General features: G+C 53.4%; 1 protein-coding gene across 2 annotated transcripts in view; it reads right to left on the reverse strand.

Moving 5' to 3' along the window:
• Nucleotides 1-13,898, reverse strand: part of DRP2 (dystrophin related protein 2) — a 28,536-nt gene extending 14,638 nt beyond the window's left edge. Inside the window, exons 1-4 of one of the 2 annotated variants that reach the window (XM_041396666.1) lie at nucleotides 13,758-13,898; nucleotides 5,848-5,981; nucleotides 1,641-1,774; nucleotides 691-847 (exon numbers count right to left, since the gene is read on the reverse strand). In XM_041396666.1, the coding sequence (XP_041252600.1) occupies nucleotides 691-847; nucleotides 1,641-1,774; nucleotides 5,848-5,952 (396 nt within the window). In that variant the 5' untranslated portion in view covers nucleotides 5,953-5,981; nucleotides 13,758-13,898. Of the gene's footprint in view, nucleotides 1-690; nucleotides 848-1,640; nucleotides 1,775-3,669; nucleotides 3,772-5,847; nucleotides 5,982-13,757 lie in introns of those variants that run through there. The other variant, XM_041396667.1, reaches the window with a different exon arrangement.
• Between the last annotated feature and the right edge of the window lie 200 nt (nucleotides 13,899-14,098).

A 14,098-nucleotide genomic window follows, 5' to 3' on the forward strand; every position in this document is an offset into this window, starting at 1 on the left:
CTTCACTTGCGCGTGGCCACACTAACAACCCTTCCAGCAGCTGCTCAGCAACAGGTCCAGCTGCTGCAGGAGCAAGGAGAGGAACAGCAGGATGCCCCAAAGCAGCACATCTGCCAGGGAAGACTTCAGAGGCATGCTGGTCTAGTATGTCCTCTCCTCCCCTCCACTGCAGCTCCCACACCAGTGCTGTCTGCTGAATGGGCTGTTTGAAAAGCCCCAGCAAGGATGAGGGACAGCAGCAGTAAACACCTGAATTTTGTTTTCAAGGTAAAAACATCTAAAGCCCAACAGCCACTGGCAGTGAGAAGAAAATGCTGTAATCCTGGGAGCAGGAAACTCTGATCTGCCTGGGTATACCCTGGTTTCAGGAATGATGATAACATGTTCCTGCAGGCAGCACTCATGTCCCAGCCACAGGATTGCCCCTAGACCAGCCTTCTCAGCCTCCAGGATCCCAAAAGCAGAGGCCAGTGAGAGGCAGGACACAGGGAAGCCACTACAAAGAACAGGGTTCATCACCAGCTGCAGGTGACTCGAGGCTGTAATGTGGGTTTGTTGTCCAAAACCAGATGGGCTCTGCCTTTCCTCAGAGCAGAGATGGAGACACTCAGGGACTGAGCAGTGACAGGAGGCAGGGCTGGCCACGCCGAGCCCTCAGAGCAGGGAGCAGGGCAGGCAGCAGGAACGTACCGCGTGTGTCTCCTTCTCCTGCTGCACCAGCAGGACATCGCCCCGCAGGGGCAGCTGCGCCGACAGCTCCTCATCCTTCTGCCCCAGCCAGTCAATGATCTCCTGGAGAGGCACCTGCAGCTTCCCACTGTGGTCAGAGAAGGCCTCCAGCCGAGCCCTGGCAGGAGAGCAAGGACAGTGAGCCGACAGACAGACAGACAGGAGAGCAGCAGGTTCCCAGAGGAGGGGAAGCACAGCACCATGGCTGGGTGCTGGGCCCCAGGACCTCCTCAGGGACTGGCAGCACACCTCAGCACGGGCTGTGCCCGACCCCAGCCAGCAGAGAGCCTGCACTGCCACGTGGGGTGAGGCACGGAGGCACTGGGGACAAGAAACTGAAGCCATTCCTCACCCTGGAGCCCAGAGTGGAGGACAGTCATTCTGTGTTTGCCTGTGGGTCAGAACTGCTCTGGCTAGCAAGGGGGGCTTGGAATGGCATTTAATGTCTGGGCAGCTTCCAGGAGCCTTGGATTAAGGCAGGAGACAATTAACACGCCCCAGTTAAGCTCTCTGTCATGCTGGCTGTGGAGCTGCAAACTCTGACAGTCTGGAAGGCATGTTCCCCTCATGCAGTGGAGAGGGCTCCCAGTGAAGGGACGGGCACAGAGGAGGGGCAGGCAAAGCCACAGGGCAAAAAGAGACAGCTGCAGAGGTGGCAGAGGATAGAGAGAGCAGCAGAAAGCAAACAGGAGGGAAGGAGGGGAGGGAGGAGAGGTTGGGATGGGTAGAAATGGAGGAGATGCTTTCCAGCTAAAGGACATCTGTGTATCAGAGGGGGAGCTGAGCCAAGGTCACTGTGAATTCATGTGGCTCATCAAGCAAAAAAGTTCAAAAACCTCCTGACAATCACAAGCAGCAGGCAAGGCTGGAGGGCCAGGCCAGCCTGGAGCTGCTGCAGGCAGGACTCTTACCGAAGGCTGTGGGATTTTTTTTTGATCTCGTTCCAGCAAAGATTCATCTCCAGAGGGGCCTGGGGCCCGGCAGCACTGCTTGGAGCCCGAGGGGTTACACTCGAAGGTCCTGCACCATCCTGTGAGGCTTCAACCTGGGCAGAAACAGAACCACACTGCATCCAGGGATTGCTGCCTGGTGCTTTGGGATCTTGCCTGGAGACACCCACCCAACTCTGCCCTAACCCTGACTGGTTCTTTGACTCTCAGGGGGGCTGCCCTGTTCCTTAAGTGGTCTGTTAGCAGCTCCCAGGAAACTCCTGGCTGTCTCTGCAAGAAGGATGCAGGGCCAGCTCCAGCAGCATCCAGAGCAAAGGTTGAAGGGAGGGTTTACTGCACATCTCCTTTCTCCTCAGCCATCCAGCAATGAGCTTATCTTGCTGAGAGCTGTTAAGCCAGAGCTGGTCCTTATGTGTCACAGTGCCTGCAGGGCTAATGATGATTTTTCCCATGTTATACAGAGCTGCTGTGCTTCGAGAGGAGGCTGATCCTGCTGTTCCTAGGGACCAAGGGGATCTGCCAACATCCTTTATGCCATCCCCAATGCTGGCACTTGCCACCTGCTCCTCTACAGAGGCTCCAGGATATTCCCTGCCTGCATGGCAAATCTGTGGAGCCACTTCTCCTCCACAGATGCTGCTTCTCCTCCGCAGCTCTCCAGAATGAGCAGCCGTGGGAAGGGTGCTGCAAAAGGCCATGGAGAGAAGACAGCAAATCCCAACCCAGCCAGGCAAGGGAAGCACATCCAGCTGGAAAAACTGGGTTCTGATCCCTGGACAGCAAATCCTTGTTGGAATCCTTTCCTGAGCCTTTAGCACTGTATCACAACACACTCTGTGCATGTGCTGGTGACAGCAACACACAGGATCAAAAGCCCCTCACACAGGACTCAGTGAGCGAGAGGGGATTTTCTCTCCAAAAACCACATTTTGTTGAGCAAAACACATGGACACTTTCCCATAAGTGAGACATCAATGAGCTGTGTTGGAGAAATGGCAGCATTTCGATCGAATGCTGCTTTGATATTAGAGAGGTAATTATCCCCAGGTGCTTAATCAACCATAATTAAATGTGTTAGTACTTTCTAAGCAGTATACAACAGGCCAGATAAGGGCAGCTGCCTTGGGGGAAAAGCAGCAGCTCTTTCAAGGGGAATGTGCACATACTTGTCACTTGTCCTGCCCAAGGGCTCGTGGAGGTGTCTGGAGAAGCGATGCAGCCAAGCCGAGGGAAACAACAGGCAGGAGAAAACAACCAGACAAGGAATTTGGCTGCACAGCTAAAAATACCCCCTCCACACCAGTTCTCAGAGAAAAATCAAACGATCGCCAAGACTGGTGCTAAGTTTGATTCATCTAAAAACATCCAACAGGCTGTTCTCTGCCTCCCCATCCTGCCACTCCAGAAACACCAAGAAAACAGAGAAAACCATCACCCACAGAGTTCACAGCATTCTTGGGGCCACAGATAATGACCCACTGAAGCTAAAACTAAAACCAATACTCTGCATGTGCAGGTGCTCATGGCACCATCCACTGAAGCTAAAACTGCTGCTTGCACATATTAAAACCAATACTCTGCATGTGCAGGTGCTCATGGCACTGAAGTAGGTCAGTCCCAGGGCACTGCCAGGGACTGACCAGCCCTCCCCTCTATCCCAGGGGACACCCTGGAAGGGATCAGCTCTACCTGGGTGCACCTGCAGCACAGCTCTGCAGACAACCCAGTCCTCCCAGCCTTACTCCATAAGTTAAAAGCCCACCACGCCTGCAGCTCCCAAGCCTTGCAGACAATCTCATAGCAGCGACCAAGCAGAGAGCAGGTGCCGAACACCTGCTTCCCTAGGACAAAACCCCTGCAGGCGAGCAGACGGAGGAATAAGTGCTTTCCCTCTGAGCATCCCTCAGCATCCCTTCCCCAGAGCCCGGCAGCGGCAGCCCGGACCCTCACACCCCCCTCCACCCTGGAACAGGTTTATTTTCGGACTCACGCTGGCTGTGGCAAGCGCCTCCGGCTGCGCTCAGCCCGGCTCGGCCGAGGAGCGGGCATGGCTCCTGCCGGCGGCAGCGCCCGGGCAGCGCCGGGAGCCCGCCGAGCCGGGCCCTGACCCCCCAGGAATGCGCAGGGGGCGGCAGCCGCCACAGCCAGCCTCAATCCCAGCTTTGTCCAGCGGCATTCCAGCGGCCTCCAACCTGCCTTAACCCCGCGGCTGTCCCCCGAGCACATGAGGGCAGCGATGCGGCCGCCGCAGGCAGCCCCAGGTGGGACAGCAGCCGCGGGCAGGGTCACTGCTCCGGGCGCTGCAGAGCCGTCCCTGCGAGGGATGCGCTGGGATGGCCGGCGGAGACCTTGGCCCCGATGCTGGAGCACACGCAGGGCACACAGGGGTGCTTGCCAGGAAAGGGATTTAGCCGGGAAATCATCCCATCAAGCCTCAGTGATCCAGAAGGTAAATAGGTTCTTGATATCTAATCTCAAAAAAGTCAAAGATGCCCTTGTTGTCCCCCACGTGCCCCAGCACGGTGTTGGGTACCAGCAGATGTTCATGCCAGCTTGGACCAAGTGCAAATAGTTTCTTTTTGCCAAAAAGCTCTGGACTGGCTTCTTGTGTCCCCCACAGTCCTGACGCCCAGAATTTTTATCATGCTCTCTTCCACCTACAGGGAGGGAAAGAAAAGCTCCCAGTATCTCTCCCTCTCTTCTCTGCCTGCACATCTGATGGGTGCTGACCCTCCTCTGGGACCAGCACAGCCAGCTCCCCTCCTCAGCACCCCTCGGGTGAGTCCGACAGACGGCAGGGCATCTCCCAGACTGGAGGAGGGGGCTTCAGTGAGGCCACAGCTAAGGATGGGCTGTGCAGCCTGCCCAGAGCTTTCAGGACCAGCAAGGACAGGACAGGGAGGCTGTTTCCTAGGTGCCAACAGCAGCCCCTTCTAACGGGGAGCTGTCATTAACACTGCTCCTGCCCCCGCTCCCCTCCTCTCTCCCAGCAAATCCCACAGAGCTCTGATCCCCTCACAGAGGCTTGGGCTGCTCAGGCAGGTCAGGAAGGCTTTTCCTGCTCATCCTGTTCTGTCCCTCTCCCTCCTCACTTCATTTGCCAGGCTGTTTATCAACCACACGTGCACTGGCTCACAGCAGCCTTGTAGCAGCCACCCTGGGACCAAGAAACCCTGGCTCAGCCACCAAGAGCCTGCCCCCTGCCTCATTCTTGCATGCTGGAGCCTCTCCAGAGACAGCTCTGCCTTGCTCCTGCAGATCCCAGCTCCCTGAGGCAAACAGGTCCAGGCTGGTGGTCAGCCACAGTAGGGAGAAAACCCAGGTTCAGCCCTTGCTTCTCATGCTTGAAGCACGACAAAAAAAGAAAAGGCAGAGCTGGGACCTGGTTTGTCCTGGCAAGAACACTGCCAGAGCCCAAGGGAACTTTTGGCATTGTCCAGACAGGTGAGAGGTACCCTGGGACCAAGAGCTACGGGCAAACAGGGATCCACAGCCTGGCAGAGCCCAGGCAGTGTTTCCCCACACCAGGGTGCTAAACCCCCTCATGACAGCTCAGAGCAGAGCACAGGCAGCTTTGCAGACAGTTACCAGCACACCTTTCTGTTCTTCAGTCTGATCTGCCATTTGCCCAGGGACCCCCAGAGACCTTCCTGCCCCTCTGGTGAGGAGCCTGGCCTGGGGCTCCGAGACCCTGGAGGAAGGAGGAGGGACACCAAGGTCTGTGCCTTAAGATAATTAGATTAGTCAGAGGTCAGATTCCTCCTCTGCCTTACAGCATCCACCAGGGGTTTCTTTCCAATCTCTTCTCTGCAACCAGGAAGAGTAGAAAACCTACATTTTCACCAAAAGCTGACGTTCTTCCAAGTTTCCAGGAAAAAAAAAAAAAAAAAAAAAAAGCCCAACCAAACACATAAGAGCAGTTACCGGTAACCTCTGGCTCTTTACTGTGGAAGAGGCTCGGAGTCCAGCTCTGCAGGTGTTCTCTCTTCCCTGCTTTGGGGAGCACTGTGCAGCAGGAGTGCCAGAGCAGGGCACACGCTCTCCTTAAGCGATGGGGGCTGGAGCTGACAGCCCTCCCTTCTCCAGGAACAGAGGGCCCGTTTGCCCCACAGAAAGCCGCAAGCTCTGCACAAAGGTGCCAGAGGAGGCTCCCCGAGGCCGCTCTTACCTGGGAGAGCGGGCGGGCAGCGCTGCGCTGCGCCGGGGCCGGCGGGCGCCACTCAGGACATGGCGGGAGGACATGGAGCCATTCCTGCATCACCAGGGGCTGCATCAGAGCTGATGGTCATGGGGATGGAGCACCTGAAAAGCAGTGTTAGAGTCCCCGCGTCAGCTTGCACCTCCTCACGGAGCTGACCCCCTTCCCAGCTGCCTGCAGCGCTGCCTCCATGGCAGCCGGAGACTAAAAGGAAGCATTTTTTAATTTAATGTACTTCTACTAGTGCTGCAATCTTGTTTCATCTAAGCATCCAACTCTTCCACCTGGTTATGCAATTTGCTGTTAGTGAGTCCCACAGACTACACTGCACTTTTAGAAAGGGTTGGGTTTCTTGAACTGTACAAGATGGTTTAAAGAAAGGGAGAGAGGATCTCACTAGCATGGCCATTGTTATAGTTTCGGTTGAGATAACATTCACTTTCTTCCTAGCAGGTGGTACAGTATGGTTTTTAATCCAGAACAACTTATGTTTAGACAGAACAGACATATCCCCATAACAGACAACATTTTCAAACATATTTTTTCCTTTTATATTCAGAAGGCAAATTGCCTAGAGCCCCAGCTTCATGTATCTCATACTGTGAGCTAGATTTTATGAGTTTTTGCTCATTATGAGCTATAAAATTCCCTTCATTATCCCCATTTTTGAACTGCATGACCTGTAAAGCCAGTTAGCAGTGGCCCCTTGACTATTCTGTAGATCAGAAATGCAACCTCTGGTCACAGTACTGCTGGGTTTTGTTGTTTGGACTCTAAGTGAGCTAAAATAGGGATTCATTTCATTGCCAGCACCATCTCAGCTTTATGGAAAGCCATGAGAAATAAAGCTGAGAGAAAACTTGCTGACTGCTTTCCTACTTAGAGAAGGTGAAAATCACCTGCTCCAGCAGACAGAGCTCGTGTCTGCCTGGAGATGAGGCTGCTTTGAGACGAATGAGTGATGCTGATGGAAGAAGGCTGCTGGCTCCTTCACACCCAGCTCAGCTGGACAGCTGGGGGAACCCTCCTGGCAGGGCAGGAGCAGGCAGCACATCCTGCACTGACAGCAGCCACTCTGCAGAGACAGCTGAGGAGAAACCCCCCCGGCCCCGTGCCACTGCCCATCTCTGGCACTTTCACAGCCCTCACTCCCCTGCCTGAGCCTTCCCTGCCTCTCTGCCCTCAATTACACACATTAAGAGATTATCCTATGATTTTTTTTTAAATCTCTTAGTGATTTTCACAGCCATAATTCTCTCCCTTTCCAGCAGAGCAGCCTGTGCTGAGCTCTCCAGCAGGCTGACAGTCCAAGGTCTCATCCTCTCCCTCTCCTGCCCATTAGCACCACTGAACATTGCAGGCTGTGCATCCCTGCTCCTCTCCCCATGCAGGCAGGGGATTATGAGGGGATTATGAGACCCACACTAATAATTATAAATTCCAGGGTCTTCAAAGCTCTCCAGCCTCTCGGTGCAAATTCAGCACACCCAGCCCCAAGGGTACAGAAGATTTCTGACAGAAGGTAACAGCACCTCCTTTCCCTCCAGTGCTTGCGCCATTTGGGCTCTGTTGCTCTAGATGACCTCTGGATGACACTCAATGTAGCCAAGATACAATTCTCAGGGTGTGAAAAGCTATTTTTCCTCAAAGCCTCTGACAAAGGAATGCCACTGAGCTCTTCCCCAGGACTGGGAAATCCATGGCTTTTGCAGTGAGGTTCTGATGTCTCCCTGAAGTTGCCATCCTGAGGTTTTTCTGTGGCACAGTGCAGTGAAACCGCAGGGATGTGTGCTGGCCAGACGAGATCAGCCCTCCAACAGCACACCCAGGGGCTCTCTGCTCTTAGTCCTCCCAGCACAGGCTGGCCCCAGTTCCTGCCACACCACAGAGAACAGGAGCAGTAGTGGGCAGGTGACAATGCTCTGACTGCATCTTGCAGAGTGACAGATGTGCATGCACGGGGCAGTGCAGCTCTGAGACAGGGGTGGGTAACCCTGGTCCTGCAGGTGCCCACGCGCGGGACCTGGAGGGTGCCCACGCTCCCTGCCAGCATCGTGGAAATAAGGACAGCCACTGCTGCACCTCCTGAGGGCTGGCTCCTTGAACTCCTCCAGGGATGGCAAAGCCCATCAGGACACAGATGGCACAGGGAACTAAAGCCTGTCCAAGGCAGCAGTCACAGAACAAGCTGAGTGCCAAGCAAAGGGCACTACCCAGTCATGTCCTGTGCAGCCCCTTGCTGCCACGAGCACTGGAGCAGGTTGGAGGGCAGTGGCCCAGCTGCCCTTTGCCACTCTGCAACAGCAAAGACAAAGCCCAGGGGTAGAGAACCTGGATAGTGTGGAACTGACTGAGCTGCTCAGCAGCCAGCACAAAGGAGCACGTTCAGGGGGAGAGAGAGACAACCAGACTGAGAGGCACGTCTGCAGGCAAGCCAACAGCTCCATGTGACCCCTTGCCAAATTCCCTGCTATTGCTGGAACCAAGCAAGGAGAAATGCTCTTGGATCTGCTCTGCTTCTCTGCTGAGGCACACAAAACAGCTCCAGTTCTGGCACTCCTACTTCAGTGCTTCCATACAGCTCTGGGGCTGGGCACTGCAGCATGTGGAGCAGAGATTTTGTGGATGCTTCCTGGCTAAATTCCTCTTGCCTGATGCCTATGCCTGCCAAGAGCCAAACCTGTGATCCACTTTGCCTCCCCCACATCACCATTCGCCCTCTGCACTCTGCTTTAGGTTGGTGCTGGAGACCCAGCACACGACAGCAAAGGTTCAACATCATACAAACCAGACTGAAGTCCAGACAACAAAAACTATCATCCCCACAGCCTACTCCAAGCCTCTGATTGAAAAGGAGTTGAGATTCTCCTTGGGAGGACTCAGGGAACAATGTGGTCAGGCTGTTCAAACAGATATAAAGTGAGCTTGGTCCCCTGGGCACAGAACAAACATCAAGGCTCAAGTGAGCAGAAGCAGGTGAGAATTTCCACAGGTGGACACTGCAAGAAGCAGTGGCAGAGTCACCATGGAGCAGGGACTGGGGCACTGCACTCACACAGAGGAGACAGCAAGGAGGGAGACCTCTTCCACTGGTGTGTCTCACCTGTCTGTGCTGGAGGTCCCACTGCAGGCACAAAGGTGTCAGATCAGCCCTCAGAGGCATCAGGTACAACCTCCTCACCTGGTGCTGCTCTGCATCCTCCCCCATACAAAGCACCCAACATTTGCCTCTGCTCTCAGAGCACCCTAAGAAATGGAGCAGAAATGTTCCACAGTACTGTGTTAGAGCTTCCAAACACTTCTGAGATGAGACCTTGATGATCCTCCAGTTGAAAAATGAGAGAGCCAAAAATCTGGGTGTTACTTTTCAGCAGTCGAATGCCTGGGCATTAAAGGTATTAAAACCAAAATAATTGCCTTTTTTTCTCTTCCTACATGAGCTGTACTTGTTACAAATTCAGCACTGGAGAGCCTGTCCCACTCCCTTCTTTCCAGGCAGTCTGACAAAGGCAGCTGGAATAGCCTTTGCTCAACCAGTCCTGTTTCAGCTCTGTCACACAACTCACTGCACCACTCAGGGACCTCTGTGCTCTCTCTGCTTTCCAGAGCTGCTGCAGCAGCATCCCTGGCTGGCTGGAGGGGCTGTCCCAGCTCCTGCAGCACCTCTTCTCCATCCCACCCAAAAGGAAGGTGACAGCTTGCCACCAGGGCACATGGTGCACAGAATTCTCCAATTCTGCTTCGTTTGTTTAAAATCCTCCTGATAGAAACCCATACCCAAACACTGAGAGAATTCACACTGCAGCTGACCCTCCATGGCTAAAGCCAACCCCCAAGATTAGAAACCTGTCACAGGCAGTAGAGTGTAATGTTGAATTTCCAGCTCCCTACCACACATAACAGCAGCAAACACAGCATACAGGTCAAGAGGTCTCTCACTCACACAGTTTATGCTTTGAATTCCTAATTTCCTCCTAAATATTCTTCCCTGAAACTTTCCACTTCAGATCTTGGCCTATGAGGAAAAAAATATGGGAACATCTTGAGGCAAGGCAGCTCAGCTCAGCCTTTATCCCATGAGGAGAGTGGAAATACAAACATGTTCCCTGCTGCTGGAAATGTTAATGACTTTGTTGTTGTTTAACTCACTGTACAGAGAAGTAATAACATTTCAGCTCAGCATGTTCAGTGTCCTTTCAGGGGAAAGGTGGGAGGCTTGTGGATATTTCAGAGTTCAGCTCCCATGTAGATGATAACAAAGGCAGCATTCCCAGGCTGGCAGACAGCAGGACTCCCTTGACAGCTTAACAACACATCCTGTTTCAGCAAAAAATTATTTTCTGCATTTGTAAGTAAATAATTTAAGCCTGAGATCGCAGGCCAGACGAACTACTTCCCAAGACCCCACTGGTCAAGGTTTGGTGAGAGAAAAGCAACCTTTGTCCCACTGGGATCAACGAAAAACAACACAGTTCCCTCTCAGAGCATGGGCCCTTCATCTCCATCTCTTTACAAACCCAGAACAGACACCCAAACACACTCCCACAAAAATCATCCCAACATTGTCCTGGCTGTTATGTGCTCCCATGTACCCTGAAAGGGGACTGCCAGCAATCTTCCACACGTGGGAGCATTTCCAACCCCATCATCTGAGGGCTAAAAATCCCAGAGGCCAAAGCAGCCACTGGGCTTCACACTGCACTTCCACCAAAGAACCAGGTCCCCTTTATTAATTAAAATGAAGGGTGCTGCAATTAAGCACTTGTCCATGAGAAGTAGCATAAAACTTTGGCTGTATCCGGCAGTGAGCAAGCAGCACAGAAGATGTGTTATTCACTGAGGGTGGGTGAAGTGGGGACTCACATCCCATGAGCTCCTTTCTTGGACTTGGAGCTCATAACCAAAATGTTATTTTAATTCAATGGATAAACAGGTGCCACACATCTTAATAAGGAAGCAGCATCCTTTCCCCTGGCTCACTCTCCATTTTCCTAAGCAACAGAACATACACACTCACACAGCATCAAACTGAAAAATTTCACCAGTTGGCTTTGCACTAGGAAACTGTGGTGGTGATGATGTCCCCACCTCACCAGGTGAGTGTGGGTGTATGCCCACAACACGGTCATGCAAAACTGACTACCCCTCTTTCTGCTCAAAAATAACTTGGGGGATTTTTTTAAAGGAAGATTGAAAAACCTCTATTTCCTTTGCATGTCGTTTCAGACTCCCAGCTGGGTTTTAAGTTGCTCCCTCTAAAGCTCACTTTTCCTAGGAACTCTTCCCATCTCTTAGCAGCTTAAAGTACTGAAATAATGACTCCAGCAGGCAGAGGACCCAGCTGTGAGCCCACAGCCCTGCTGGGCTGGACACAGAGAAGCTGCTGCCTGCTGGACCTGACAGACAGAGGGAGCAGGAGAAGAGCAAGCAGCAACCTCCCAAAAGGGAAAGCAGAATAGGGGGCAAATCACTTGCTTAATGACTGAAAAAAGGTTGCACCGAGCACAAAAATTGAAGACATTCCTTCAGAAACGTGGCTCCTGTAGCTCTGAAACCTGCCAGTTTAAACCAGTAAAAACCTCAAGCCTTGCCTTTCTCCTCTAAGCACCTGAACCTTCCCTTCCCTGCTGCTGGAAGCAGCAAACAAGTTTTGCTGCATTGTGAAAAGCACATCACCCATTTGCCACGCTGTGTAACTGATCAACAACAGTGGGAAGAGCACACCCACACTCAGGTCTGATGGCCAAGGCAATGCTGCTGACTCTGGCTGCCTTGGCATTTTGCTTCTCATTCTCACTGTAAACCTGGCACCTGCTTCTCTAAACGGAATACTCTGCCTTGCCCCCAAGGTCGTTTTTATAATAAACTCCCTGCCAAAGCACAAGGCTCTCTGGCCTTCTGAGGCCATGAATTTTATGACCAGGCTGTGTGCCCCATGGAGTCACATTTCCTTGCCCTACTTGAGATGTGTCAGAGTGACCTTATTCTTATGCAAAGGGAAACAGCAAAGGCAAATGGGATGGAGCAATTTTGGCTCAATTCTGAAAAGATTGGTTTCATCTTCATACACCTATGAAAATGAGAGTTTTTTGAAGACTGAGTTCTTTCTGGTCAGTATGTCTTATTTCACAAGACTTATAATTCCTCTGTTGTGCTTTTATCACAGACATCCAGGCTGAAGTGGAAGCCTTGAATGTATTTCTCAAAACATGATTATATTCCGAAATTCACCATGTCTCCAGAACTCAGGACTTTTGTTTGAACCCATTCATTTAATCCCTTCACTGTTTCACTTTGTTTGGTTTAGCAAAGAGCCACTCGAGCAGCCCCATTCACAGTTACAGCCCCGGCCAGTTTTAGAGAGCAGCACTGATCTGTCTCAGACGTTAATCCAGAGACATGATCCTCATCCCATGTCAGCTCCTTCTGCTGACAGGAGGACCTGAGCACAGCATCAATCACAGCAACACCCCAACACTTGCCCTCTCAGCACCCCAGGCACCCACATTCCTGGACACTGCTGCTAAACGAGACTTTGGTCCAGTTCCTTTCCAGAGTGGCACCACATCCTTGCTGACTCCAAAAACCTGCCTGGACAGCTCCCACAGCAGCAGAGAAAGCTTTCAGCACGGGGAGCTGCCAGGGGAGGGTGTGAGATGGCACCAGAGCCACACGTGAGTGCCAGGAGAATGGAAACCCCCCCAGCACAGGTGAAGCTGGTGGCTGGGACCTCACACAGCTTCCTCAACAAGGGCACTGTGGTCAGGCAGGAAAGGCCATTAATGAGAATAACCAAACAAGAACCCTCACAGGTCCAAGACAGAGAGGTGAGCAGCAGGAGAGGTGTGAGGGACCTTGGATTAGGGCACAGGGAAAACAAACTGACAAAAAACTGACTAGACTTCTTTTTCATCACTAAAACTCAAAATACAAACAAACATTGGTTCTCCCAGAAAAAGTGTGGCATTTAAGGGTATGGGAATAATTGCTCCACACCCCTGTCACTGCACCTGGGCAACCTCAGCATCGAAACCCCACAAATACAATGCTGGCACTTCCACCGGTGGATCTCCACAGCTGTGATGCTGTGCTGGAGGGAAGGCTGAAGGAAACAGGCTGGACTGGGCACCTCTAATAATCTGTGGCACTAAATCTTGAGAAAGCACAGCCCAGGCTGTCCTGTCTGGCAGGGAGAGGGAGGCAGAGTGCTGAGCCTTGGGGAGCAGGAAAGGTCCTGTGCTTCCTGCAGGCAATCCTGCAGTCGGTCAGGGCTCATCCAGGGGAAGGTCAGTGGTGGCAAGACAAGCCCTTGAGAGGGAGGAGGAGGAGGAACGATGAGTAAAGGAGCTGGGGAGAAGCTGGGGGAGGGGAGGGCGGACACATAAAGGAGCAAGGCTGGCCCGTGTAAGGTACTGAACGGAAAGGGCAGAGCTGGGGCTCTGGGAAGATCCTCGCTCACTACGTGAGCAATATTTGGGTGCCTGCCTTGCCCTGCTGCCTGATCCTCCCAGGAAGGTGCTAGAAGGCCACCACGCACCCTGCCCGGAGCAGGGGTAAATAAACCTTCAACGTGCAGAGCATCGCAGCCGGGCACGCCGGCACGCTGGAGGCGGCTGCTCGCCTCTGGAACCCGCATCCCTAGCCGGTCCCTAGCCTCTCCCTCGTGGAGATGGTCTTGGCCGCCTCTCTGGCTCACCCCGACACCCTTCTTCTCTTCTCCGCAAGTTTCCTCAGCCGCACATGCATGGGCAGCGCTGCTGCCAAGGGACACGCACACCCCCAAAGAGCGCATTTCCCACCTCAAACCATCCGTCCAAATTCTCCCCTTTTCCAGCCCGGGCAGGAAATCCGAGTGGGAAACAAAGGTTGCCATGGCCTACCTTCCGAGTCGGCCGGGTCCGAGGCGCGGGGGCAGCGGGGCTGTGTGAATCAGCAGAGGATCCCTGTGACAGGGATGCATGCTGAGCCTCAGCACCGCTGCCTCTCCTCCTCCACCGCCCCGGCTGCTGTGTTGCTATGCAATCACATCACCGCCGCCAGCAGCTCGCCCAGCTCCGAACAGATACCCTTGACTCGGCAAAACACGGCGGGGAGCAAGGACGAGCCCACCAAGCGCCGGCCCCCGGAGAGCCCGGCCGGCGATCGATGCCGAGGAGGGGAGGGAGAGGAGCGGGGATGCAAAGACAGGCACGCACGGGAGGAGGAGACAAAATACACATGG

The sequence above is a fragment of the Onychostruthus taczanowskii genome, unplaced genomic scaffold (assembly GCF_017590055.1).
Source record: "Onychostruthus taczanowskii isolate IOZ18803 unplaced genomic scaffold, ASM1759005v1 scaffold13, whole genome shotgun sequence".
NCBI lineage: Eukaryota > Metazoa > Chordata > Aves > Passeriformes > Passeridae > Onychostruthus > Onychostruthus taczanowskii.